The sequence below is a fragment of the Acipenser ruthenus genome, chromosome 46 (assembly GCF_902713425.1).
Source record: "Acipenser ruthenus chromosome 46, fAciRut3.2 maternal haplotype, whole genome shotgun sequence".
Lineage (NCBI taxonomy): Eukaryota > Metazoa > Chordata > Actinopteri > Acipenseriformes > Acipenseridae > Acipenser > Acipenser ruthenus.
The window spans coordinates 1,195,735-1,223,673 of NC_081234.1; the positions used below are offsets into that span (position 1 = coordinate 1,195,735).

At 42.3% G+C, this 27,939-nt stretch overlaps 1 protein-coding gene across 1 annotated transcript in view; it reads right to left on the bottom strand.

Annotated features, from left to right (window-relative positions):
- Positions 1–26,762, bottom strand: part of LOC117966468 (solute carrier family 23 member 2-like) — a 53,647-nt gene extending 26,885 nt beyond the window's left edge. The window contains exons 1-4 of the mRNA XM_059013805.1: positions 26,516–26,762; positions 21,101–21,238; positions 19,423–19,683; positions 1,856–1,954 (exon numbers count right to left, since the gene is read on the bottom strand). Coding sequence (XP_058869788.1) covers positions 1,856–1,954; positions 19,423–19,518 — 195 coding nt within the window. The 5' untranslated portion in view covers positions 19,519–19,683; positions 21,101–21,238; positions 26,516–26,762. The remainder of the gene's footprint in view (positions 1–1,855; positions 1,955–19,422; positions 19,684–21,100; positions 21,239–26,515) is intronic.
- Positions 26,763–27,939: the final 1,177 nt, after the last annotated feature.

Sequence of the window (27,939 nt, forward strand, 5' to 3'; positions counted from 1 at the left end):
GACAGGCTGGTCCACTAGATCACAGTGATATGTAACAGCAAATAAATAATAATAATAATAATAACTCAGAGTTTTACAGATTGCTTAGCTGCACTTTCCAGTGATGTCATCTTAATAAGATCATAACAAATACATCCACCTTTTAGTGCATCTATAACTTTTAATTAATTAACTAAAATAGTGTAGTTTACTAACGTTTAGTAACTTCAAGAGTGTGATCCAACATTCAACACTGGAGTACTCATTTTAATCTAATGGTGAAAAATTCAATTTTTAAAATATTGTAGCTATCTCAGTTAAGGCAGGCGCATCTCACAGAGCGAGGCAATCCACACACAGGCAGAGGGCGGGCGCGAACCCAGGACCTCTCGCACTAAAGCATAGCGCCCATACCGCTGTACAAAAGAGCCGGCTCCTTTGCAAGGTGCGTATATCGGGCTTATGTCTTCGTGTGTGATTATGTCACCTACCAGCCCTGCTGCTGCCTTCCCCTGTGCACGCTACACTATGTTTAAGTGTAAAGGTGAAAAAAAGGCATCTTCATGTTATAAAACTATATATAAAAAAAACAACACATTATAATATGTTTTATTAAGGTATCTTGTCCCAGCAGCGGCAAATAAAATTTCTGCTTTAAGAGAATAAAAAAATATATATATCTATATCTATATATAGTGTAACACAGCAGGGAGGGGGTTAATCCTCCCTGCATGAAAACATGTGAGAATGCACATTTGTTTGATTGTTTAATTGGTTAAGTGTGTTAATTGTTAATTATCCCCTGCACCTTGTAATTATTGTTAAATTAGGACCAGGTGCAGGGTATATATAAGGGGTGCAGTCAGTCTGCTCACGGCTGCTGTATAGGAGGCAGATAGTGTGCTCTGTCTCCGAGCAGTCATACAAAAGTAAGTGCCGTGTCAAACCTGTGTGGTTTTAGTTTGTTGGGTTTTGTTTGGTGGGGAAACGGCTTAGCCGTCCTACTTGTAGTCAGGGTGTTCCTGAAAGTTCAGTTAGTGCTCGTAAAGAGCTAGGTGTTTTGTTTTTGTATTATTGTTTGTATTATTAAAAGTGCGCGGAAGCGCTGAACCCCCAATTTCTGTGTCTGGGTCAATTTTTAAAGGGGCAACGAACCTAAGTGGGGGCAAGTTATCACAATATATATCTATATATATATATATATATCTATATATATATAATAAAAAATAATAAATGATTTTAAAAAAAAACATGAATTAAAGTTTTTTAAAAACAACTAGGAAAGAAAAATATTTTTTTAGTGTGTGTTTATTTTGAAACTGTATGTCTGTGCCTCACTCGCCCTCTAGCCCCACCCCACACTGTTTAGTCTCCTATGCTGAGGGTCACAGTGCTGTGTAAAATACCACACTCTGCGATGACAGTATGCAACCACCTTCAGCATGGTCTGCAGCCTGACAAAGCCAGGCCACGTGTCAGAGCTCCTGTGACAACACACACCGCTCAGTCACGGTGACAGAGATTCCAAATATAAGGGCCCAGCTCACGGCTATGAAAACCGAAGGGAGTCTGGCGAGTCCAGCCTTGCCCCAGAGCTTGGCACGTTCCCCAACACAAAAACAAAACCAACAACCCAACATTCGTCAGCAGCTATTATAAATAATAACATGACCGCAATCCCACACAGATGCCCAGAAGGTTTGCTTATCGAAACAGCTCTTAAGTATTCATTTTTCTAACAGTGGAAAGTTAAGCAGGCTTTTTTGTTTATTTTCAGTCTGTGATCTGCTCAGATCTCAGATAGATAAACTGAACTGTTCTTCCCTGGGGTGGAGCGGTGAATAATAAACCCAGGCCAGTGCTGCCCTGCCACTACCTTCTCCGTGGTGCCGTTCTCTTTGGAGTAGATTGCCATGAGCTCAGTGTCTTCAGTGTCTTGGTCCCCGTTAGACTGGGCTCCTCCGTTGACAACCACCTGCAGAAGCACAACAGCAGACAACACCTTTACTAACAGCTGCACCGAGACCTCAGCGAGAATACAATACTGTGCACTCTCCCAGCTCATACACGCATGTGAGAATGCGTGTTTGAATGGGAGGCCACGCCTAATTGGAAGGGAAAGAAATGGTCAGAATGTGGTCATTATTATTCAGTCCGGCTGGACTCTGTGTATGAGAGGAGCTGGGAGACAGGGCTGGGGTAGCAGTGGTTAGTGTTGAGAGCTGCAGGGCAGTGTGCACTGTGTCCCTGTTTGGTTTAATTGTAAATCAAATAAAACTGTGCTAAAAAGCATGCTATGTGCAATCACCCGACTCCTGCCTCCGCTGTTTCTCTCATCCCCCCCCCCCCCCCCCAAACCCTGCTAGCCAGCCTTAGCTGTGACCTTACCCTTCCACAGGATCTCATATTAGCAATAGTACTGACCAATAGAACTGGGCAAGAGAACATCATAACTGTACTGTCACATGGGTGGGGGGCGGGGGGGGGGAGTGGACTACATCAATATAAAAAGGAGGATTCAAATGTTATTTAGATCTTTCAAATCCCACGCACGCACGCACGCACGCACGCACGCACGCACACACACACACACCAGTGTATTTGACACTTACAATGGCACCAAACCGCACACATATCTTGTACTTTTAAAACAGAATAGTATCATTGAGAACTAAAAGTGTTTTTTTTATCACATACTAAAAGTACCTACACAGCATAAGCAGTTCAGCTATTGAGAGATAAATGCCTTTTATTGAGAGAAGCTGGTCTTTCGAACCATAGACTGATCTAAACAGAGTGATCCAGTGTTCAGTGTCCAGTGTGTCAGAGTGTCACAAGACCGGTCTCTCAGTGTTCAGTGTGTCAGAGTGTCACACAGACCAGGTCTCTCAGTGTTCAGTGTGTCAGAGAGTCACACAGACCAGGTCTCTCAGTGTTCAGTGTGTCAGTGTCACACAGACCAGGTCTCTCAGTGTTCAGTGTGTCAGTGTCACACAGACCAGGTCTCTCAGTGTTCAGTGTGTCACACAGACCAGGTCTCTCAGTGTTCAGTGTGTCAGAGTGTCACACAGACCAGGTCTCTCAGTGTGTCAGAGTGTCACACAGACCAGGTCTCTCAGTGTGTCAGAGTGTCACACAGACCAGGTCTCTCAGTGTGTCAGAGTGTCATACAGACGTCACTGGCTCAGTCTATCCAGACCCTGCCCCCCTGCCTTCCTGTCCCCCACACAGCTGTGCAAACACAGTGACGCACCGGGCCCCAGCCTGCAGGGTTTATCTCTACGCAGGGTCAGTCCACCAAAACTGCTCCACTTAGTACACCGCTAATCGATAGCACGCTAACCATTTTAGCTGTGATGATTTTGTAAATCTATTAATTTCACATTTTGTTGACTAGGAATAAACATCTGGAAATGCAAATCATTTCCTAGGGCAGTGGCCACGAACCGGAACGTGACCACTGACCAAAAGGTGCATGGGCCGACACCAGGAAATTTAATTTTGTTAACTTTAATACATAGTATGACTAGATTTCTAAACATATATTCACTAAACTGTGTTCATGAAATATATTTTTATATTATATACATACATACTTATATTATATACATATATACTTTAGAAAATACGGATGCCGGCACTACAAAAGTGTTAAGGAACAGTTTTTAAAATCCGGAGTGCCTTGTCCTGGATACAGATGAATAGAAGACTCCTCCAGGGAGAAATCCCATTGAAGGAGAAATTTAAGACAGCAGCTCCCGTTTCAATTAAGTCCAACGATTCTCTATTGTGCTCCGAGGAAGACCTACGGGTCGAAACACGTAAGCCATTATTATGTTTACTGGGGTTTTAAACAGGTTTAAATAAAGACTGTTGCTTTTATTGAGAATTCTGTTTCAATTAAGTCCAAAGCCCCAAGGGAGTTGCTGTCTAAATTTCTCCTTTGATGGGATTTCTCACTGGAGGAGACTTTGATTTCAACAAGTTTGTACATGAATTGGGGGGGTGTGAAAAAAAAAAAAAACACGCTCTAGTTGCAAAACAGGCACACCTACTTATTTAGAGTGCTTGAATTCGGGAAATTAGCATCAAAGCTGCAAAATCTGCACAAGCCTTTCTGTACATCTAGAATAATCAAAGAGAAATCAGAGAATTCTTATTCTGCACTAGCTGGAAATATGGAGACAGAGTTGCCACAATGCAATTGTCATTTTTCTTGCTCCAAACTTCTGATTGGTCGTGATGTTTTGGCTGCTGGCTCCTCCGATGCTTGCTAGTCTTGACTGTGACTGCCACGTTTCTGCCACCACAGCTGAAGCTTTACATTGAATGATAAATGGCTCTATAATTAAGTATCAAATTCCGGCAATGTTCAGCTGCTATGATGCGTTTGTCCGAGCTGCGCAAGTGTATACTGCTGCCTAGCAACCAGTGATGCGTTTGTCCGAGCTGCGCAAGTGTATACTGCTGCCTAGCAACCAGTGATGCGTTTGTCCGAGCTGCGCAAGTGTATACTGCTGCCTAGCAACCAGTGATGCGTTTGTCCGAGCTGCGCAAAATCCGCCCAGCAACGGCATGAGTAGTGGAAGAACAGAAACAAATAGAATGACCGTTAATCAGTTAATAAAACAATAGCCTGCTCCCGGGCCACCACGAAAAGCCTTGTGGGCCGCCGCTTCCCGACCCCTGCCCTAGGGGGCAGCAGTTCACTTCAGGGATGGAAATAATCCCCCTACTGCAAAGCAGTTTCACCCATTTAAGGTTTTTACAATGATTAGCCACAGTGTGTAGGTAACAAGCTCAAGTGCGTCTGATTTAAACTCATAGTAAAACCAGGAATGGATCAAACCGCAATGCAATGGGAGTCTTATTCCCACCCCTGCACTTGGTAACAGTACAACAAAGACCATTCACACTCCATACAGTTTCTTAATATCTCCAGACAGCAACATCCTAGACACAATGATCCCCTAAGCGTCTGGATCCCAGTATTTACATCTCATACGTCAGAGACTATATTCACTTGTCCGGAGTAATCCATGGTGCCCTGTAGCTCAAACTCAAAGCACTGGTCCTCCCTGTTCAGTTTGTGTTTCTTCATACATGTGTATGAAAGGGGGTTGATACAGACAGGCACCACACTCAAATATTGCTTGCCTTGCTTGCTACCCGATCAGACCTTTCTAGTCACATACATACCATCTCGTGATTTACGATCAGCTGATGCGGGTCTGCGGTGTCTCCCACAAGTGTAACACAAAGGAAGGGAGAGAGAGCTTTTGGTCTGTGTGCTCCCGGATTGTGAAATGCACCGCCACCTCATATCAGAACTGCAACATCAGTTCATGACTAAGTCAAAACTGAAAACATACTTTTTTAGATTAGCTTTTTCAAACTGAATTCTAAACTCTGTTTTGCTTTCACTTCTATACACATGAAATGTATTTTGATTTTCTTCTGTGTTGTCCTGTGCAGCGCGTCGATATGCTTTTTGCATGAAAGGCGCTATATAAATAAAAGTATTGATTGACTGACTGATAGATAATGAAACTCGGCACAACACATTGATTCAAGAAGTGGCAGCTGTCGTGTTAATGCATAATTGTGTGCTATCGGGGCGAGGGGAATCAAAGTCTTACTATATGCATTAGAATATTGCAGCTCCCTGCTCTTAGCTGTACGTCACTAAATGTTTCCATCACACTTGGGTTAGAACCTTCCCCATTGAACCCCTTTCGTGCACAATGCTCCAGACTGGACTGGAGTATCCTGCTGAGAGAGTGGCTCCACAAGGAGGGAAATGAGATTGGCCTCTGGTAAAACAGACCCCATGACCCACTGCTGCTGCTGCTGCTGCTGCTGCTGTTTTCACATTCAATAACCGCTGATCATGTGCTTGGAACAGTGCGGGTTTTGCAACACCCTCATGTGCTGGAAGCACATCTTTTCAAGAACAAAATCGAGAGAACAGCCTTCCAGTAAATCTGGCCTAATATGTCTTGCAATATTTCACGTGGGTCTCACGTTTTCCGATGTGAAACATGCACACGTTTGTTAGATTCGATTTTATATTTATTATTTTAAGACGTTAGTGATCAAGACTGAATGCACTCAACACTGAAAAGTGGTAGGAAAAGCAGGGATTAGTACCGACAAGGCAAGCAAATTCTTGTCAAGGAAATAAAAGTTTAATTTATAAATAGACTCAATACCACAACGCCTGAAGGTTTAAATAGAAAAAAGGAACAGGAGATTGTTACATCATTAACTATGTAGTAAATGGCAATAACTGTTTTTTATTAAACAGAGGGGAGAAAGCTCACAGCACACAGGAAACAGGGTCTGGAAAGATAGAAGACAGAAAAAAGATAACAAGCAGATAAGCCTCTCGTTTATCTACAGTCTGCAAAAAGACAGTCACCTGACCAAATTAGTATTTCGTTGAGCAATGTTTAGTTTTGGAGACAATTTGCATTTATTTTCAAGAGCCTACTTGGGGTGGGATAAGCTGCAAGTAATAAAGTGTAAGTTAATTCACCATTATTTTATGAAGGTTGCCACGTTACCTTTTTGGTTTCAAAAATAAATGAGCAAGTTCTGTATGTATATGAAGATCTCAAGCAGGGCTACAGTAACATGCAACCTGGGTTTGGAATCTCAACAGCCAATCAGCAGCAAGTAGGAAGTGGTAATAATTATAGACAGGCATTGCTGTGAGTATGTCTGGGTGTCAAATAGGAAGATCCTTGACTTTAAACAGCGAGGAAGTACAGAAAAAAAAAGACTGCTCTACAGTGCGGCAAAGAGAACGCCACTCGAAACCACTGATGAAATGTAGAACTCATACTAAATATTTAGAATGTATTCCCATTTTTATTTTTCCTGTGAAAAACACAGAACTGTATTGCTTGGTTATCATGGAACAGTGCTGCTGTTCCAGTACTTCGTACTGAAAGATATCAAAATGTAATTCTGTGCTTTAAGGAAATGTTGTGTTCAGTGACAGCGCTTCAGATTGATTGATGCCTGAAAGCAGACGCTTTGACACAACGCGCTTGGTGTGAAAAGACCTTCACCGTTTCTTCAAGACGTTCCCAGGCAGTGCATCTGTTTGAGGTGCAGTGGTGAGATCCAGGATTTATGATGACTGCTAAAGCCAGTTCCTTTATCTAGCAGCTCGAAGACTCAAGACTGTTTGGGTGTGGGTGTGGGTGTGAGTGAGTGTTTGTGTGTGTGTGAGAGTGTGTGTGTGTGGGGGGGGGGGGGGGGGGGGGCAGGCATTACTATCAATGTGGGGGACAAAATTTGAGAAAATGCCCCCACAAAGGTAGTAACTACTGAAAAAACAACGTTGTGGGGACAAAATATTTAGTTTGTTGTCGACTTTCACCCTGTGGAGTTTTGTCTGACTGGAAATAGTAAATAAAAAAATAGTGAGAGTCAATGAGAACTCCCCACAAATATAGGAATACAAACGTACGTGTGTGTGTGTGTGTGTGTGTGTGTGTGTGTGTGTGTATGTAAATAAATAAAAAAATAAATAAATCCAGGGAGAGTGAGGTCCCCTGTGTTTAACCGGGACCCTTGGGATGAGCATGGGGATTCGATCAGGAGATTATAATCCCACCTCAGTGTATTTGAGTTTGGGTCAGGGAGAAGGTTCCTGGAGCAGGGCCTAGTTGAGGTACTGCTCTGTCACCTGTGTTTTGTTAGCCGCGTTTGAACTGTGTTTTGTTTTGCATTTATTATTTGGCTACCATTGCACTCCACCAGCAACTGCAACCTTGTAAATATTGTGAGTAAATCCTGAACACCTGTGCCGGGGTGTCAAACACAACCTCTGTGTCTCTCCTGTGTGTCAGCGGATACCCACGCCCGTCACACCCAGGAAGTAAATTATATCTAGAATAATAGATAGGCTTCAGTGAGGTACAGAAAAATAATTCCATCTAGGGTTTCTGTGACGTCATAAACTACGAAATCGAAGGTCGAGTTTATAAGAACATAAGAAAGTTTCCAAACGAGAGGAGGCCATTCAGCCCATCTTGCTCGTTTGGTTGTTAGTAGCTTATTGATCCCAGAATCTCATCAAGCAGCTTCTTGAAGGATCCCAGGGTGTCAGCTTCAACAACATTACTGGGGAGTTGGTTCCAGACCCTCACAATTCTCTGTGTAAAAAAGTGCCTCCTAATTTCTGTTCTGAATGCCCCTTTATCAAATCTCCATTTGTAACCCTTGGTCCTTGTTTCTTTTCTCAGGTCAGAAAAGTCCCCTGGGTCGACATTGTCTATACCTTTTAGGATTTTGAATGTTCGAATCAGATCACCTCGTAGTCTTCTTTGTTCAAGACTGAATAGATTCAATTCTTTTAGCCTGTCTGCATACGACATGCCTTTTAAACCTGGGATAATTCTGGTTGCTCTTCTTTGCACTCTTTCTAAAGCAGCAATATCTTTTTTGTAACGAGGTGACCAGAACTGAACACAATATTCTAGGTGAGGTCTTACTAATGCATTGTAAAGTTTTAACATTACTTCCCTTGATTTAAATTCAACACTTCTCACAATATATCCGAGCATCTTGTTGGCCTTTTATAGCTTCCCCGCATTGTCTAGATGAAGACATTTCTGAGTCAACATAAACTCCTAGGTCTTTTTTCATAGATTCCTTCTTCAATTTCAGTATCTCCCATATGATATTTATAATGCACATTTTTATTGCCTGCGTGCAGTACTTTACACTTTTCTCTATTAAATGTCATTTGCCATGTGTCTGCCCAGTTCTGAATGCTGTCTAGATCATTTTGAATGACCTTTGCTGCTGCAACAGTGTTTGCCACTCCTCCTATTTTTGTGTCGTCTGCAAATTTAAGTTTGCTTACTATACCAGAATCTAAATCATTAATGTAGATTAGGAATAGCAGAGGACCTAATACTGATCCCTGTGGTACACCACTGGTTACCTCACTCCATTTTGAGGTTTCTCCTCTAATCAGTACTTTCTGTTTTCTACATGTTAACCACTCCCTAATCCATGTGCAGGCATTTCCTTGAATCCCGACTGCGTTCAGTTTGAGAATTAATCTTTTATGCGGGACTTTGTCAAAAGCTTTCTGGAAATCTAAATAAACCATGTCGTATGCTTTGCAATTATCCATTTTCAATGTTGCATCCTCAAAAAAAATCAAGTATGTTAGTTAGACACAAACTCCCTTTCCTAAAACCATGCTGACTGTCTCCCAGGATACTGTTACCATATAGGTAATTTTCCATTTTAGATCTTATTATAGTTTCCATAAGTTTACATATAATAGAAGTCAGGCTTATTGGTCTGCAGTTACCTGGTTCGGTTTTGTCTCCCTTTTTGTGGATCAGTATTACGTTTGCTATTTTCCAGTCTGTCGGTACAACCCCTGTGTCAAGAGACTGTTGCATGATCTTGGTTAGCGGTTTGTAAATAACTTCTTTCATTTCTTTGAGTACTATTAGGAGGATCTTATACGGCCCGGGGGATTTGTTTATTTTATTTCTGCCTCTGTTATGCTAGTTATTTAAAACTGGATAGGAGCAGGTCGACATGTGGGGCATGTTGTCCGTGTCCTCCTTTGTAAAAACCTGTGAAGAAACTGTCACAGAAACCCGAGACGGAATTGTTTTCCTGTAATTCACTGAAGAGGCCCATCTGTCATTTTTTATAATCCATGGATACCCTTGTGATGCTGATATTAAAGAAGACGAGGTTCAGCAGGACAGTTTTTTTTGTTTGTTTTTGTTTTTAAACGTAGTATTTCAGAGCTGTACAGACATTCTATGTCGTTATCCATTAGTGCTTCAGCTTTATTTGAATGATTGCCTTTACCTTGTTTTAATTTCCTGTTCCTCTCCAGTTTCTGAGATATGAATGTACCAGCTTTGCATCTTTTTTTTTTTTTTTTTTAAACGTATTCTCAGTTTGTTGATCATTAATGAACATTTCTGTACTGTGGGTATTGTCGAGTGATTGAAAACGAGACATTTTGTGTTTGAATTGAAAGTGTCTCGAGGAGTCAAATGGGTCAAAGCTCAAGTATATTTTCCTCTAGAGGAATTATCACTTTTTGACGTCACTACTGTGGTAGTATGCCTTTTTTTCGAATGGCTCAGGATACAAATATAGCCTTTATCCATGTATATATTTAAATAGGCTCTTAGGCTGCATTCACACTGGGTTTGTTTCAAAAGGACTCGGTCTGGTTCAGTCAGACTCGGTCAGTTTGCTTGCTGTTCACATTTATCTGCAAGCAAAGGGACCGAGTTTGTTTGGATGCGAACTAAAGTTTGATTTTTTGTAGTCCTCCCTCATTACCGACGCTGTGCCCGCTCCCTCATTACCCTAACCCCCTCCCTCATTACCCTAACCTGCTCCCTCATTACCCTAACCCTAACCCCCTCCCTCATTACCCTAACCTGCTCCCTCATTACCCTAACCCTAACCCGCTCCCTCATTACCCTAACCTGCTCCCTTGTTACAGACGCTGTGCCCACTCCCTCATTACCCTAACCCGCTCCCTCATTACCCTAACCCTAACCCCCTCCCTCATTACCCTAACCTGCTCCCTCATTACCCTAACCTGCTCCCTCATTACCCTAACCCTAACCCCCTCCCTCATTACCCTAACCTGCTCCCTCATTACCCTAACCCTAACCCGCTCCCTCATTACCCTAACCCACTCCCTTGTTACAGACGCTGTGCCCACTCCCTCATTACCCTAACCCGCTCCCTCATGACCGACGCTGTACCGTTCTGACTAGCATAGCAAGACTCAAAACAATCCAACTCAGTGAAGCAGTCCATCCATCCAGCAGACTTTCTTCCTGGGTTACAGCTAAGAGAGCCTGATCACACCTTGGGTATCCTTCTCTTAGTCATCCATTTACTTGGGGGCATGCCAGGACGATAGACAAATTGGATGCAAAACAAAGTCGTCCTTAGACACAGTAGTTAAATTTTAATTTGGGTTATGGTGATGTTGACCGTCCAGTCAGCGTTGCTCTTGTTCGATCAGATACAGGAACAGAACTGGATTGTTTGGAAGTTTTAGAGCCACCTCACTGTGAGGTAACGGAATGCTACTGGTAGCCATGGAGACAGCAGTCCTGGCATGAGATGCCAGAACACTGGAGTGCAGGAGAAACTTTGAAGCTCCGGCCAACTTTGATAAGGAGATCAGCTTTTCAAACAGCTCACAGGTCATACGAGAAAGGAAAAAAAAAAATCAATAAAAGGCTTTAAATGCCACCTAGCCCCCCAGATTGAAACTCAGGACTCCAGAGGAAGGTGAAAGGCTGGTCTAGTGCATTAACATGAACCCGCTAGCACCAGCTAGCAGGAACAGCTTTGGTTTACACAAACATATGTAAAATGTATGTTTGATACTTCAGTCTCAAACTTAAATTTCTAGGGAAAAAAATGGAATATTTCTCCCGACACAAACTATAGTTTTTTTGAGCTTTATTTATCAGTTATTTCTGAGCAAAGCGGGCTGCTGTCAGCTGAGTGCACCTTGTTGTATTTCTCAAACCCGACTCAATTCAGTGAATATTAAAATCTGCTCTAACCTCAGGCACTTTAAGCAAAGCAGGGCGGATAGCTTCTTTGAACACTGCGTCCGACGAGAGAGAAAGGGAGCGTGAACGAGACACGACCTGTGCAGCTGCTAGCAGCAAACCAGCATTTAAATAAACTGGCGAACCTCAGGAAGGACTCATAGTTAATTAGAGACCAGAGGCTCTCTGACACGCAAATATCACTTTGAAAAGAATTGAGCAAAAACTGTTCTCTGTACCGAAAAACAAAGAAAGACAGACAGATGGGCAGGGTCTCACAATTGCGCAAACTTTTGTTCCTTTACAGTCTATCATTTGAGTGCTTGGCTTTTAAGTTTATGTCTACTTTTTCCTTGTGTTCTGGAGTTGTGCCTTTGGCGTTTAAACTAGCTGTTGTTCAACCCTTGCTAAAAAAAACATTTAAAAGTTCTTTGTAATTATAGGCCAATTTCGAATCTGCCTTTTTTAGCAAACATTTTGGAGCGTGTGGTTTGCTTCTCAAATTGCATATTCATTTACTGAAAAATGAACTTTACCAACCTTTTTCAGTTAGGTTTTAGTCCGGTACACAGCAAAGAAACAGCCCTTGTTAAGCTTGTCAGTGATGCGTTAATAGCTGCCGATTCAGGCGCATTATCCATTCTGGTTCTTTTAGACCTTAGTGCTGCACTTGATTCTGTGAATCAGGATATTCTTCTTAACCGCCCGGAAAGTTCACTGATTTTGCTGTCTCTGTGCTTGACAGAAATTAAACTATGGAAGCAAGTTCAGAACTTTTTACAGTTGAATGGTGATAAGATTCAGGTAAGGATACTTGGCTCTCAGCATCAATCGCATAAACCTGACAACTTTAGTAGTTATTGATGGGCTTGAGATTAGGTCTAGCTCTGAAATGAGAAACCTTGGTATTATTTTGACCCTAGTCTAGCCTTTGAGTCCTGTCTGCAGAATGTCACCAGGGTGTCATTTTTCCACCTATTTAATATTGCCCAATTAATTACATTTGATTCTGTCTTTGATGCTGAAAAGTTAGTACATGCCTTTGTCTTTTCTAGACTTGATGACCGCAATGCTCTGCTTGCTGTTGTCTCTAAGTGTTCTCAACAGGCTGCAGTATGTTCAGAATTCGGCTGCACGGTTTTTAACAAAATCTAAATCCTGCGAACATGGAACTCCTGTTTTGGCATCCTTGCATTGGCTGCCTGTCAGGTCCCGGAATGTTTTTAAAATTCCGTTGATGACCTATAAAGCCCTAAAGGGATCGGCCCCATGCTATATAAAAGATTTGGTGCACAAATATATCTCTTCATGGAATTTGCGGTCTGTGATCTTTGAATTATTCTACATCCAATGGGTGGCAAAGCATTCTGCAGTCATGCAGCACGATTGTGGAATGCTCTTCCTGGGGTGATCAAGGACTCAGAGACTTTGGGTATTTTTAAATCCCGTCTTAAAACAAACTTTTATACACTAGCATTTCCTAATGTTTATATCTCTAAACATGAATGTCTGCTGTGTCTTTGTTACTGAACTGTACAGTGCTTTGTGATGTTTGTACATGGAAGGTGCTATATAAAATAAAATGTATTATTATTATTACTATTAATTCCTGTTAAAGTGCAAATTACCATGTGCCAGGTCAGTGGCAGAGCTTGGTTTAAACAAGTTAATATTTTATTCATTCAGTTTGTGAATAACAGAAATCACCTTGTACAGTGAGTGACACTACATACAATCCATTATATTATTATGTTTAGTTTCCTTATTCAAAAACAGAATAGAATAGGCATGCTCCAGCAGTAACAGGCTCTAGCAATATAGCAGGTTAGAAATGCTTAAGTGGACTCTTATGCACTGATGACATCTGCATGTCTGTCCAATAAAGAGTTAACAATCGGCACAGCAATCGCAATAACCCAGGGATGGAAATGAGGCTCCCGTTGCACAGCAGTTTGATCCATTCCTGGTTTTACTAGGAGTTTAATCAGACACTCCTGAGCTGGTTACCTATACAGTGGGGCTGATCAAGTTCGTATCAAAGTCTTATTGCCATCTCCGTCAATGGCTTGATTGATCATGTTCTCCTGTAGCCCGTCCACATCGATCTTTGGTATAAATATATGCTGTTGATTTCACACAGATGTTCACTTTGAGGAGCCAGTGTCTGTGCTTGCGCAGGTTAGATGCGTCTTTAAACACAGGCAGCATTTTAACAGGTTTGTCCATCAGCACAGTTCGGGAAACTCGATTATGTTAACACTTTCTCTTCTCTCCATCCCCCTAAAATCTGTTCTGCGAAATGCAATCAAATCGCCCGAGCTGCATTTTTAAACTAATTACTTTGTTGAGTAATTAAATTAAGGGAAGAGAGAAAGAAAGTGAAGGAGAGAACAGAAAGAAAAAAAAAAACACTGGGTTACAATAACATCTAAATGTCAAGTGACCCTGCTGGGCTAATTCCTTAATCTGCTTTTTATTTTCTGCAGCATTCCATTTTCTCTCTCTCTACACATGAACTTTGAGGAAAGGTTAAAATAGTTAAATCTCTTCAGCCTAGGAAAAAAAAAGAGTGGACTTGATTGAAGTCTATATAATCCCAACTGGTCTAGATAGTTACCCCAAAACACGACTTCAGATTTAGCACAGAGAGAGAAGAACGAGAGGGAATAAATGCAAGCGGAGTAAAAATATGTTTAGAAGAGAAGGGAGGAAGCACTTTTTACACAGAGAATTATAAATGCATGGACTAGCCTACCAGGTGATGCATCTAAAATACTGGGAACATTAAAATACAATTCGATTCTGTCCTGCGCTGGCTTCCGGTTCAATTCAGGATTGATTTTAACATTCTGCTTACTGCCTGGAAGACCCTTCACGGCTCTGGGTCTTTATATTTACAGGCACTGTTGCACCTCATGCTCCTGGTCACACCTTGAGATCAGTGAATGCTGAACTTCATGTAGATCTCAGAAGTTTAAATTAGGAGGGGTGAGGACCTTTAGTTGCTCTGCTCCCTGCCTTTGGATCTCCGTCCCGAGTCACATCAGGAACGCTGGCACAGTCGAATCAAATCAAGTTTAAAACCAGGATTAGTTTGCTTTGGCTTATTCTTGAGCTGGATTGAATGGCCAATGGCTTTGAGTTTTCATTGCAAAGCATCCTGGGATGCCCTGCTTCAAGATCGCTATATACAAGCAAACTGCATTGCATGTTCCTTTTCCTCCCTCTCTCCTCCTTTGCTCCCCTTTCTCTCCCTGTTATATATATCCTGAATGTCTGTGATGAGTAATGACCTGTAATCTATTCTTAGTGGTAACAGACAGGGGAGAGATAGAGAGATGCGTAATAGAGCTGGCTTATTGTAGTGAAAGGCCAGGTCTCCTTATCTCTCCATCTTCTAATAAGGGGGCTGCCTGCTTACTGATGTTTTCCACACAGAGAGCAGGTGCTGGTGAGTCAGTGATGGCGAGAGGCCGGGAGAGTGCGTCTGGAAGGGGGGGGGGGGGGGGGGGGGGGTAATAGAAATCAAACACAAAGCTCCAGTCTCAGTCCAGGATTACAGCTTAATAATAAAACACAATTAAAATTGAGATTTTAAGGTGTAGCAAGCAGTGTTTGTTCACTCAAGAGATTTTGTATACTTTATTTTGCTTAAACATTTTGAAGAGAATAGCGGTATGCATTTGGGGTGCATTTACTGTATTGCTGCCGCGGACGAAGGATTTCAAACAATTCGTGAAAACAGCACACTTAGAACTTCGTTTTGCTCCCCGGAGTTTAAACAGGAATTCCAAACAGCATGGTGTTGATACCTTAACCTCCTTCTGCTGCACGAAGATGGAGGTTTCGCTTTAGCTTTTAGGAGGGTAGCAGCTAAGGCCCTGTCCACACTACATACCCGATCTTGAGAACCATACCCATGAATCCAGCTCTAAAGCGCCCACACTGAAGTACCGTTTCGTGTTCGGTCAGTATTACTGCGGACAGATGCTATTAAAACAGTTCAGTTACAGTTCATAGCAGCACAATGGACAGCGGGACTTAATACGATAGTATCCCACCATGCACTGTATTTTATGTTTACAACCCCGTCAATTTGGAGCCCGTGCCGATGGAAGACAGAGCCTCTTAGCATGAACGTTCTGGCTTTGTTTCTTAAACACACAAGGTATCACAGCAATGGAGAGACCAGCAATGGTCTCGCCATCAGCAGGCTTGTATCAGCTGTTTGAACACGCCATAAATATACTGAGCATCAAAAGAAACGGATCACTTATATTTGAGCATCAAAAGAAACGGATCACTTGTATTTGGATACAATTCACTAGATGTGATTGAAAAATGACAAACTCCATTTTAGAGCAGGTGTAGTGACTTTTTATTGTGCTGATTAACAATTGACATCACAAAGACGCTGCAAAATGATCTGTGGATCTTGGGCAGGTGTTGTGACTCTTGGTCTCCCAGTTCATGGCCTGTCATTGACAGAGTGAGTCTGGTTATACCGTCTCGCCAGGTTTGAAATTGCTGGCTGTGAGCACCCAAGACAGCGAGCCACAGCACGCTGCCCTAGTCCAGCCTCCAACATGCCGATCGCACGAAGGCGCTGCTCTCTTGACAGACGTGGCATATTGGGTTTTTTCTGTGATTTTCTGTATTGCTTTTATTCAAGCTTGCAATTCAACAGCTGAAATCACTCCATATCCAGCGTCCAATCAACTGTCTCACTAATTAGGTGAGACGGGCAGCAGTGTGGGCTCTGGACTCTTGACTGGAGGGTCGTGGGTTCAATCCCAGGTAGTGGACACTGCTGCTGTACCCTTGAGCAAGGTACTTTACCTAGATTGCTCCAGTAAAAACCCAGCTGTATAAATGGATAACTGTATGTAAAAATAAATGTGTAAAAAAATAATGTAATTGTATGTAAAAAATAATGTGATATCTTGTAACAATTGTAAGTCGCCCTGGATAAGGGCGTCTGCTAAGAAATAAATAATAATAATAATAAAAATAAATAATAAATATGCTTCAGTCATAGTCATTCAAGCGTGTCATGGTCAGGGATGACTGATCGAGTGATTAAAAAGAAAGCAAAAACATTTCGTCAGTGTCCATCATTTATATACCTTATTTTTTTCCGAATATAAAAACGTGTTATAATAGTGATAAGTTTCTTTGATGCTTGGTATATATGAATTTGATGCTACAAAATACGCTTCTTTGGGCTTGTGTTACGATTAGCCCTGTCGAGCGATCCATTTGGGTTAAGCCAAGAGCAGGTGTGTGGGGAGGATTTGCAATGTCCATGCGGCAAACATCAAGAGAGCATTTTGGGATATTGGAGGATACACAGAACATGCAGTTCAGTATTACATAATCCACACTTCTGACAAACCGCACTACCTGATCCAATTTAGAACCGGACTTGAGACTGGATAGGGTCTAAAACTACCCAATGTAAACTAACAGGTAAGTAAACAATGTCTGGGAGCACATTAGGCTAAACTCTGGCATCATATTTTACAGTGAAATTGAACTGTGGCACCACAAAGGGTTAAGACCAAAGCTACTATTAAAATACTTCTTACCATTGCAGTATGAAACCTGTCTAACCCAGCCCCTCTACAAACTGCTATTCTGTAACAGTCTGCATAACATTTGGGTCCCGACCAAATCCCCATTGAAATGAACGGTGTGCTCCCCTCTGCAAGCTGTTCTGGAACCGGTATGGCTTGCAAGTCTTGTCTGCCTAGTTTACAAATCAGGGATTCACATAACTTAACATTAGGTTCTCATGCAAGTACCAGCAGAAATTATTTGGTACCAAAATTAGGGGTCATTATCCAAGTCACTGTGTATCTCCACCCCCTCCTCCGGCAGTTCACATGATTGGGATGGCCATGTCAGAGACCACAACAATAGTTTATGAAAGTTTAAGTCCAGATTGCTGGTTAATATAATTAACAAGCCATCACGCATTCTCTATTTATTTCAAACTCCTACCACCCTATTGCCACCCTGGGCATTCAAAAGCAAAACCCCAAACACTTTGTCACTTTATTAGTGTTTTTGAACATATACATTAAGAAAAATGGTTAAATGTATATTTTTTTTGAAACTCGCATTTAAATGTAACAGCTTTCTAACAAATCGACACCTCGTCTCACCTCCGCTCAGTTTGGGAAGCGAAGCGTGAGTGAGCTTGCTTAATGCCACTCCCTGTAACTGCATCCCTCTTCTCTGATTGGACGGCTTACAGAGCCCTGCTATCATTGGTTGTTCCATTAAAAGAAAAGCTCTTATGAACTGAAGTGGTTCCACCTATCACTCTCCATTTTTTTTTTAATAAACACTTGAAGCAGCCAACAATAGCGCTAGCAGGAAGGGGCTGTAGTTAATTTGGAACTCTCCTGAGATCATGACAAAACTCGGAGATCCTGAGTCCTGAGAAAAATCCAGGAGGTTAGGCAGGTACGGCTCACCTTGCACGCATGTGCACCCTCGCTGCCTTTATGAAAAACGCTTTCCTGTTAAATTTACTGACGCTATGCCTTAAACAATATGGGAGTCCACATTTTACTTTATTGGTTCACATGCGTACCTGCGTACCAGTTACATGAACCCCTGTTTATAATGTATAATGTGGGTATGGCACATCCATGAACTAATACTGTATGAAGCAGAACAGACTTTTTAAAGTGCCTGTCGTTTGTACCTTGTGATGACGGATTAGACAGCTTTTACTGTACAAATTATAATTTTTTACATTCCTTCTGCTAAATTCACTGCTGGTTTCCCCTGATTGGCTGGTGGGCCCGCCAGTCATTCAAGGCCCCTCCCTCCCCCATAGAGTTAGGCTGTGCTGTGTGGTTCGTTACAGAATGCACTTCACTGTCAGCCATGCTGGCTCTGAATGCTCCATGCTGTACTGCACAGAGCCACAATGGCCCCAGCTGCACTCCTCTCTATAGCTGGGCTCAGCTGTGCTGGCCTGCTTGTGCTTCCTGAAGCACAGGAAGTGGAGGAGGAAGGGAGAGCAGTGACCCTGACCCATTTGGAACAGAGAGCAGTGTTTACAGCATGTGAACCCATTCTAGAAATGTGCCACAGATAGAACACACAGGCAGAGTGCATACTTGTACTGTCTCAGTTATTTAAAACTATATTCTTTACATTAAAAAAAAGAAACACATGGATGTGAACTACATATATACATACTCATACAGGGATGGAAATAAGACTCCTATTGCATAGCAATTTAACCCGTTCCAGGTTTTAATACAAGCTAGTTAAGCCATAGTGTTTATGTAACAAGCTCAGGTGTGTCTTATTAAACTCCTAGTAAAACCAAAAGCGCCATGCAATGGGAGTCTTATTTCCATCTCTGTTATAATTAACTTTATAAAATACTCCTCCACAAGTAAGACAGAAAGTAGTCAACCTAATCTATTTGAGTTTTTGATTGTGCAACGGTTGAAAAAAAGAAGAAGTGACAATTGATAAGGAGAGAGGGACAGAGAGAGAGAAGGAGGGAGGAACGAGAGTGGGACAGGTGGGAGGGAGAGAAGAGGGTACAGGAAATTAAAAAAAGAGCAGACTGGCTGTGTGATACTGTGGTGAACTGGAGAGAGAGAGAGACTGAGGTCAAACCTAGAGAAACGACACAGGAGGGAGGGAGGCAATGAGAGCGAGAGCGAGCCCAGAGCAAGACAAGAAGGCATCATTACAGCAGGGAGGGAGAGAGCGAGAGCGAGAGCGAGGCAGGGATGAAGACAGAGAGGGCAGGTTTGGAGGGAGGAAGGGAGGTATAAAGGTGAGCAGGGAGAGAGTGGGGGGAGCGAAGGAGGTCTTTACTCACAGGATAGAACGACTCCGACTGTTTTGATTCGTCGTCGTACTTCCCGTCGGCCCCGCCCCCTGCCTCCGCAGACTTGGTGTTCTTGCCGACGCCCATCGCTCAGTCCGTCTCTCCGAGCTCGGGTACGAAGCGGCTCGGAGTGGGTGAACCCTGCCTGCCTGCCTCCTCACTCTCTCTGCTGCTGGAAGAGGAAACCTGTCACCGGGCAGTCCACTGTCACATGATCCCAGAACTACACACCTCTCAGGAGGGAAACACGCCCTGATGGAGAGAAAACAAATCCATTACATTAGAGATCAGTCCTGGGGTCAATTACAACGACAGCAGGACTGTTTGCTGTCATTGGCAACTACAATGCTATTGCGGTCAATTACAATTACAATTAGGCAGCAGTAATTACAAATTACACTAAAAAGTTACATAAAACAACTACACACATTAACATGTTACTCTGTGTATTCAATAACAAACAATAAGCACAGGTGCAAATACAGAAACATAATAGGCAGGCTAAGTCAAGCGTCCCCATCATGCACGTTCCAGCTGGACTACACCATTGCACCCATAGGAGTTACCGCAGCACAGAATAAAGAGAGCGCAGTTATTGGAGAGGTCTTTCAAACCCCTACACCAGCCTAGCTGTATTTACCAGAATTATAAAGCACGGTTAATTCAGAGCGTGTTCCCCAAAGACACCAGCTGCAAAACACTGGAATACCCCCCCAAAACTTGAACTGTTCGCAGGGGGACACCTGCTGTGATGTCACAAAGCCAGGCCACGTGTCAGAGCTCCGGTGACATCACACACTGCTCAGTCACCGTGACAGAGATTCCAAATATAAGGACCCAGCTCACGGCTATGAAAAACGAAGGGAGTCTGGAGAGTCCAGCCTTGCCCCAGAGCTTGGCACATTCCCCGCCACAAAAACAAAACCAACCAACAACCCAACATTCATCAGAACTTATCCTTAATAATAACATGACCGCAATCCTGCAGGGATCACCAGAAGGGTTACTTTTCATAAAAGTGCTTACAGTTGAAAATAAGCCTACTGGAGAATGTTTTAATAAATACACTTTACATTTTTGAAAAATAAAAAATAATTCACTACTTTGTAATGAAACCTAGTAGCTACTAGAAGCCTGCTATACCAGACCAGGGGATTTTAGGATTAGGGTTTCAGGTTAAATGCACACAGGTGCCTCTCTCTGTCAGTAATCCTGTCTCCAAAGTGCATTATTCTCCAGCCTAGACCATTATCCCCGGAGATGAGTCCTTATTTATCTGTGTCCCAGCTCTCAATACTGCTCCCTGCTGCAGCGCTGAGTCCAGCCAAAGCTCATAGAGCAAAAAAGTGGCCCCATTGGAGGTTCAAACACGGGCAGCGCTGCACAAAAAAACTGCAAGGAGCCTGGAGCGAAGATGGCACAGGATGGAAAACAGTTTCATAACCCAGATATATAACTTGCACCCCGTGACTGTTGCATCATAGAGGAGGAATGACCTCCTTCTCTTCCCACCCCGCTTTCAAGAGCAGCTCGGCACGGGTGTCGAATATCACGCGCTGTGGTATTATTCTTCTGGTTTAGATTCACTTTGTTTTTTCCTGTTTTGGTTGGCATCACATCCTGTGTACTATTTCATTTCTTTAAACTGCAGAAGTTTAAAAGCTCTTACCGGTTACACTCGTTGAGATGAAGGCTGCTTTCAGATGCCCTTGCAGGTTGGGCAGGATTCTGAGAGCTCGGGGGCTCTTTAAAACGCCTCTGTTCTTTCAGCGTCAACTGGCAGCTTCTTCTTTTAAGTTAAATATCCCTTTGAATAAAAAACACTGATAACTGTTGGCTGATAGTTGGCAGGCAGGAGGAGGTGTCAGATACAAAGTTAGCTGAAGCCCTTCTGCACTGCAATGAGCAGACATTACAATACTGAAAATAGCTGAAAAAAAGGAGTCTTTCCCATTGCCTTATATAGGGAAAATATGGCATCCTCATATGAGGGCATCATGCATTTGCTTGCTAGTCTTCCACATGTACCTGTATATATATACAGACTGGGGTCAACTATGGTTGTAATTGTGCAATTGTGAAGGTATTGCTATTACAATGTAATTGTGCTATTACAATGTAATTGTAAATGACCCTTGGCACACCTGCAAAATTGTAATTACACCACATTACAGTTCAATTACACATGCTTGTCATTCGATTATCATCATCATTCTTGTATTTTCAACCACTTTTAGTGACCCCATTGAGAAAAAAATAATAAGTTAGAGTGAATTTCTGTGTTTGTAGCTGCGATTTCTGCTGGGTTGTTTAGAATAAAGAGAGGAAGCATGTCACTTTGTATTCTAATTGCCATTCTAATTCAAATTGCTGCAGCATAATTGTAACTAAATTGCAACTGAACAAAATTGCATTGTAACTGTAAATTGCATTTTCAACAAACATGTCTGCTGTAACTGAAAGGCGCGTGCGTGTGAAAATGCACGAGTGATGTATGGACAGGTTCCTGCATGTATCCACCGCAGTCTCTCAATTGTAGGTGGTAACCAAGTTGCGTGACATTTGGGAAAAACAGTTCTGTAGATGCACGTAAAGACAACACACACACACACACACACACACACACACACACACACACACACACACACACACACACACACACACACACACAGTAATTGGGGTTCCTGAGCCACTGTGTATTGGATATTACACAACCACTCTTGAAAGGTCTGGCACTAAACAACTTTATATTCGGTGCTGCCGGGAAAATTAATGTTTCTCTCATTTCTGGATTGGCATTCATTTAAATCCAATGCCAGCCTGACTGGGCAGAGAACAGCAAATTAGGCTGGGCTGCTACACATATACCAGGGTTGGGAATAAGACTCCTGTTGCATAGCAGTTTCACCCATTCCTGGTTTTACCACGAGCTGGATCAGCCACAGTGTGTCAGTAACAAGCTTTAGTTTCATCATCATCATTATTATTATTAATATTTACAGGGCTCCAGTCTGCAAATGTGGCAAAAAAATAAATAAATTGTAAGCAGCTTTTTCGGGGTTAGGCGCATTGGTTTCAGGCCTCTCCCTTCAAAAGCACGTGTCAATATTTACGAATGCGCCATGACGTCGGTCTGTACAGGGGAAAAAACGCAGATCACGTGTTTTAATAAACTGAAGTGTGAGAAGGACGGTAATAAATAAACTAACAACAACAACTTCACCGAATACAAATGCTTGTGTAGCGCAGATAGGTGCTGTATTAACACCAGTAGAATATGGTAACCCCAGTTTCATGAAACAGTTGCGACGGAGACCAAACGTGAGCGAGTGTTTAGTATGTCAATTCAGTATGCAGTATCGTAAACAGCAGAACCAATTTAAACTTGCTTTTACTACAAAATAAACGGTAACATGTAATCATAAGAGCCGTCTGTGTTACAAGCGGTCAGACTTCACTAACACGGAGCACGGGCGCTGCAGCGTGCGGTACAACTGTACACAATCACAGGTGCGGCCACCAATTACACACAACACTTGCAAAATATTGAAACTAGAAACATGCCGAGTTCATTTCAGTTCTCAGCTGCAAAGATTTAACCACTCAGCAGAATGAGGCAACAAATGAGTACAGACATGATGTTACTGTTTTCGCATCACTTTAGTGTCTCAGCAAGTTATTGTACTTTAAGCAGTTGAATATGATAGCAACCAACTCGCTCCTGAAGTGGCTCTAGCAATTGGATTTGGCGACCTTTTTTTTCGGCCTGTGAGCCATTGGCTCCTAAGGCAAAAACTTTGTCTGCAGCGCTGATTTGTAATTTTGTTTTAAATACATTTATTTTAAAAGAATAAACAGGAAACAAAAGCAAAACATGCTGTGAAGCTTACTTGACCAAAAGTGCTTTACCAATGCTGTTGCAAACATTTGCATAAGCAAATGAGACACTTGTAATTTTGTATCATGCTTCATTTCCTGTTTCGTGATATGTATCGTATGGCGACCCTCGTATCGCGATGCGTATCGCGATACTGCCGATACCCAGCCCTACTGCAGGTGAACCACACCACAGAAATCCGGGGATGTTGCTAAGGTGACGATTGCAAAACAACGGTCGGATTTCAGTGCCTAAGTTAAACACAAGCGTTGGCTGCATGTTCAGGTTCTTCTGAAAAGGACAAAGCAAGACTGACTGCTCTCTTAGACACCGACATTGTTCAAACACAAAAGCAACTGAATCGATCCTGAATCCGGAACACAAGTCCGTGTTTTACCTCCAGGTAACATATTCAATGGCAGTTAACCCTATCCTGGCCAGCTATTTGTGACGGATTCACACACTTTATTAGGAAATACATTAGACGCTACAGCTAACTGTTCAAGGTCTTAAAAACTGCACCTTTTTTCTTGTGCAAACTGGATTTTGTAGCAAAAGGTCCCGTTGAACCTAGCACGTGATCGCATGTGTAGTATAGAAGTCTTTCAGCTGTTAGCTGGCTGTAAAATGATCTGAAGCAATTACTGGAGTTCTATAGAGGATTGTTATGCAAAGGAACCAGACTAAGGGGCATGTCAAGCCATCTACCGCGTAGTACATAAGGCCTTGAGCGGTTAGTTGGCAGCCTTCATAAGGTTTATCGAGTGGAGAATGGGTGTATCCCAGAATGCAACTGAAACATCCTGCAAATGTAATTCTAAACGCTACCCCAGGAATAGGATACGAACTAAAAACAGTATAGAGAAAGATAACGTTCTTGCACCCTCTGTATTTCCTAAGGATACACTGATGTCACGATAAATATCACGATATGCAGGTCGTCATGCATGTGCTGGTCCGGATGGCCGTGTACAACACACAGTAAGATCAATTGATCATATAATGATGGAACCATTCGTTCAGAGACTAATTAAATAGGGCAGGGAGACACACAGCAGATTTTTTTTTTTCTATTTTCAATGTAAGCGAACGAGAAATGCACCTCAAACCAGCGGCCACAAATACCTACTCCAGTTGAGGCGTGAAATGATTCGCTTCGAAAGCAATTTGTGAAACTATGAGGGAAGCACCTAAAGCTACAGCTTCCTCTTTCTGGATTTCCCTGTATTTGATTTGATTTCCGACAGTCTTTGCGATTGCTGCCTGGCAGGATATATCTAGATATTCAGGTGCTACAGCATTAAGAAATTACATCCGGAAACCAAAGGCAATTAAGCAATCAATCAATCTTTATTTTATATAGCGCCTTTCATCGCGGACCACCATCACAAAGCGCTTTACAAGATGCAGTAACAACAAGAAAACCCATAATACTTTAAATACAGAGAAATGCAGAATACATGATATACAGTAAAAAAACACTCCTCACACGGTTGCGCAAACTTATTGGAAACCGACCAAATCCACGAAAAAAAAGTCAACGTTTCAAGGTCCATACATGAATTAAATGTGTTAGTTTAGTCTGGGTAAGGATAATAAGGTTACGATTGACAATAACTTACCCCCCCACCTCTCGACAATCAATCTAGTGACCCCCCCACACCCCTCCAAAATAAAAACAAAATCGATGTGTTTCAGCTCAATGCTGTTTCGTTTAAGCCGGTTTTATTATGACGTGTCCTGTACTTTATAATGCTTAGGTAATCGCTTCTTATTACAGTGTATATCGGTCTAAAATAAAACAACCGCATCCCCCTTTAAATAAATATATACCTATTCACTGTAAATATAGTTTACGCACTGCACCTGAACACGACAGATGGTCAAAAGCGTGACATGTGGTGATGAATTATAAAATACAATAAACTCCACCATTTTTAGGACATACAAAAATATCCGCGCTTCTCTCTCGCCAAGTCTATAGAGGATCAGTATGAAACAGTCATAAAATCAAAAACGACCTCTGATCCGTCTATCGCGTCAGTGTGCTGTTTTAAAAACACAGTTAACTTGAAATTACTTTTTTAAAAAGCGAATTATATACCGGGCGGCTTTTACATGTTAGCACACACATGGAACCACATTCTTTTCCGCCATACCGTATGCTGATGGTATGAGTTTTACTGTGTATGGTCGTTATGTACAATATGATGTAACTTATATAATGTTTTCACAGTGCGTATCAAAGCGGCTACACGACACGATTACATCTACTCTGATCTCAGAATGATATCACTCAGTTTCCTGACTAGGGCCAATTCATATTACAAACAGTACAAGGGACTTGGTATACAGACACATTTATGAAGAACACTACAAAGGAACGTTAGATACGTATACACACATTATCTATCTATCTATCTATCTATAATTTTAAAACGGCCCTCCTTTTTCCATCCGGCTGAAGGACTTGTAGTCTTAAATATATAATACATATTACATATAACACATAATGTGTGTTTTATATATAACACGTATTATGTACAGTGTGTTTATATAAATACGTATCTAGCGCTCCATTGTATTATTCTACATCAAGGTAGATGACATAACACGCTTATAAAACACATACCATAGCTGTGGGCAAAACAAAATAACGTGCGGGGGGGATTCAACCGTGCTCCCTCCACACAGCAATCGTACTGTAAATACGAGTCCAAAACCACAACACACGCGTCGAACCCACGCACACATCGGGTCGGGATCCAGCCTCTAGACTCTCAATCCCCCGAATTACAATGAAATACATAAACACTCTGCGTTTCGATAATATTAATAGATAAATTAGTCGTTTTTAAAATGAGCAACACAGGGAAAAAGAGAGAGACAGGCAGCACATATAATCTAGTGGTGTTGACCCTTATGTAAAAGAATTAATCGGCACATGCCTTCGTTTCCTATATACTCTGCTTACGCAATCGCACACAGTGCATCGCATTTCTCTGCATTGTGTTTTTTTTTTCCGTATGCTTTTATTTTTGAAGAATGAGATCAAGTCAATGCCCGTTTCGCCGTGCTACATTATATACTGCAACACTCGCACAGCCTCACCATTGTTCAAAGACAGCGAGAGCCCTTTAGCCAAAATAATATAAACACACATTAAAAACATATCAAATAAAAACACTACAGCAACAAACATCTTACCTGTATTCTACAACAACGACAAAAGAGTCGCTTGTGCAATCCGCAGCCTCTGTGTCCGCCTCCTGCCTGTATGGTTGTAGAGAATATTATCACGATGATGCCAGGCTGCCTGCGTTTGGAAATGCAGCCTTCAGCGACACACTAGCAGCACTGCCTGTGTGAGCGTGTCTGCGTGCGAGCGTCACAGCAACTGTGCAGCCAGCGCAGGGAGGTGCGCGTCTCGAAGCGGAATGCTTACACAGACACTGCAGGAGCTGCTCACTCATATAACGGGTTGCTCGGGTTTAGTGCACCGCCCACCTCCCTCCGTGAGCCACCGGATAGCATCACGAGATCCGCCCGTCCTCTTTTTTTTGTCGCCCTAAAGTGAGCGACGTATTTTTTCCTCTCACCCTCTTCCTCTGAAAATTAAAACAAAAAACTATGGCGTCTTTATTTTTTTTTCTTTTCCTCGACCCTTGCACGTTTCGCCATCTAGTGGACTTTATAATAATACAGCCCCACACAGCAGCTGACCCAATAAAACCATTTTTTAATTAATCTGCCCCACAACTACGTAACATCCCACAGTAACATGTGTTTTGTCCCCGATAGGGTTAACCTAACAGTAGTTTTACACTAACGCATGATTCATTAACACCTTGACTTTGGGGTTAACAAAATTAGAGTAGGTTATCATAACAACATAGTAAAAGAGAACGTTTAAATAACAGGTAAATGCCAGTTAAAAACGCGCCAAAAAAATGACACAGTTAATGAGGACAACGGGGCACTTCATGAGTTCAATCCCCTAAACTCCATCGGCGCGCATTGAATTCAATTTGGCGCCACCTAGTGGCGAATTTATCCAAACGCAGGCAAGCCAACCAGAAGTGTGTCGGTTCACGGTGGTGTACTTTTGAAGCATAAATTTGACAGCGCTTCTTATGGGTTGTTTACTACTGTAGTGCAGCGCTGTAGGATCACCACTGCATAGTAGAATCAAACGTTTAATGCGGTCAAAAGAAAAAAAAATAATCACCCGTTTGCGTTAATGCAAAAATAGTTTACCACAAGCGTTTATATAGCTGATAATCTGTAACATTTCACATCTGTTGGTGTGCAGTCTGTATGCAGCACATCTGTCGTATATATATACGATTCAAAAAAAAAATTAATTGAATTAAAATAAAAAAATTGGCGCCTTTTGATTCCCCTCCTCCCTCCCTCCCTCCCTCCGTCCGTCCGTCCGTCCCTCCCTCCCTCCCTCTCTCTCTCTCCCTCCCCCTCCCTCCCTCCCTCCCTCCAAACCTCCTTGTTCAGCCGCTGTCAACAGCAAGGCGTATAACAGTAGTGAAACCGGCGACATTTTGGCTCTAACCTCCAACAAGAACCTATAGAGCAACCGGAGCCAAAATGGCCTCCTCAGGGAAACAGTTTCATTC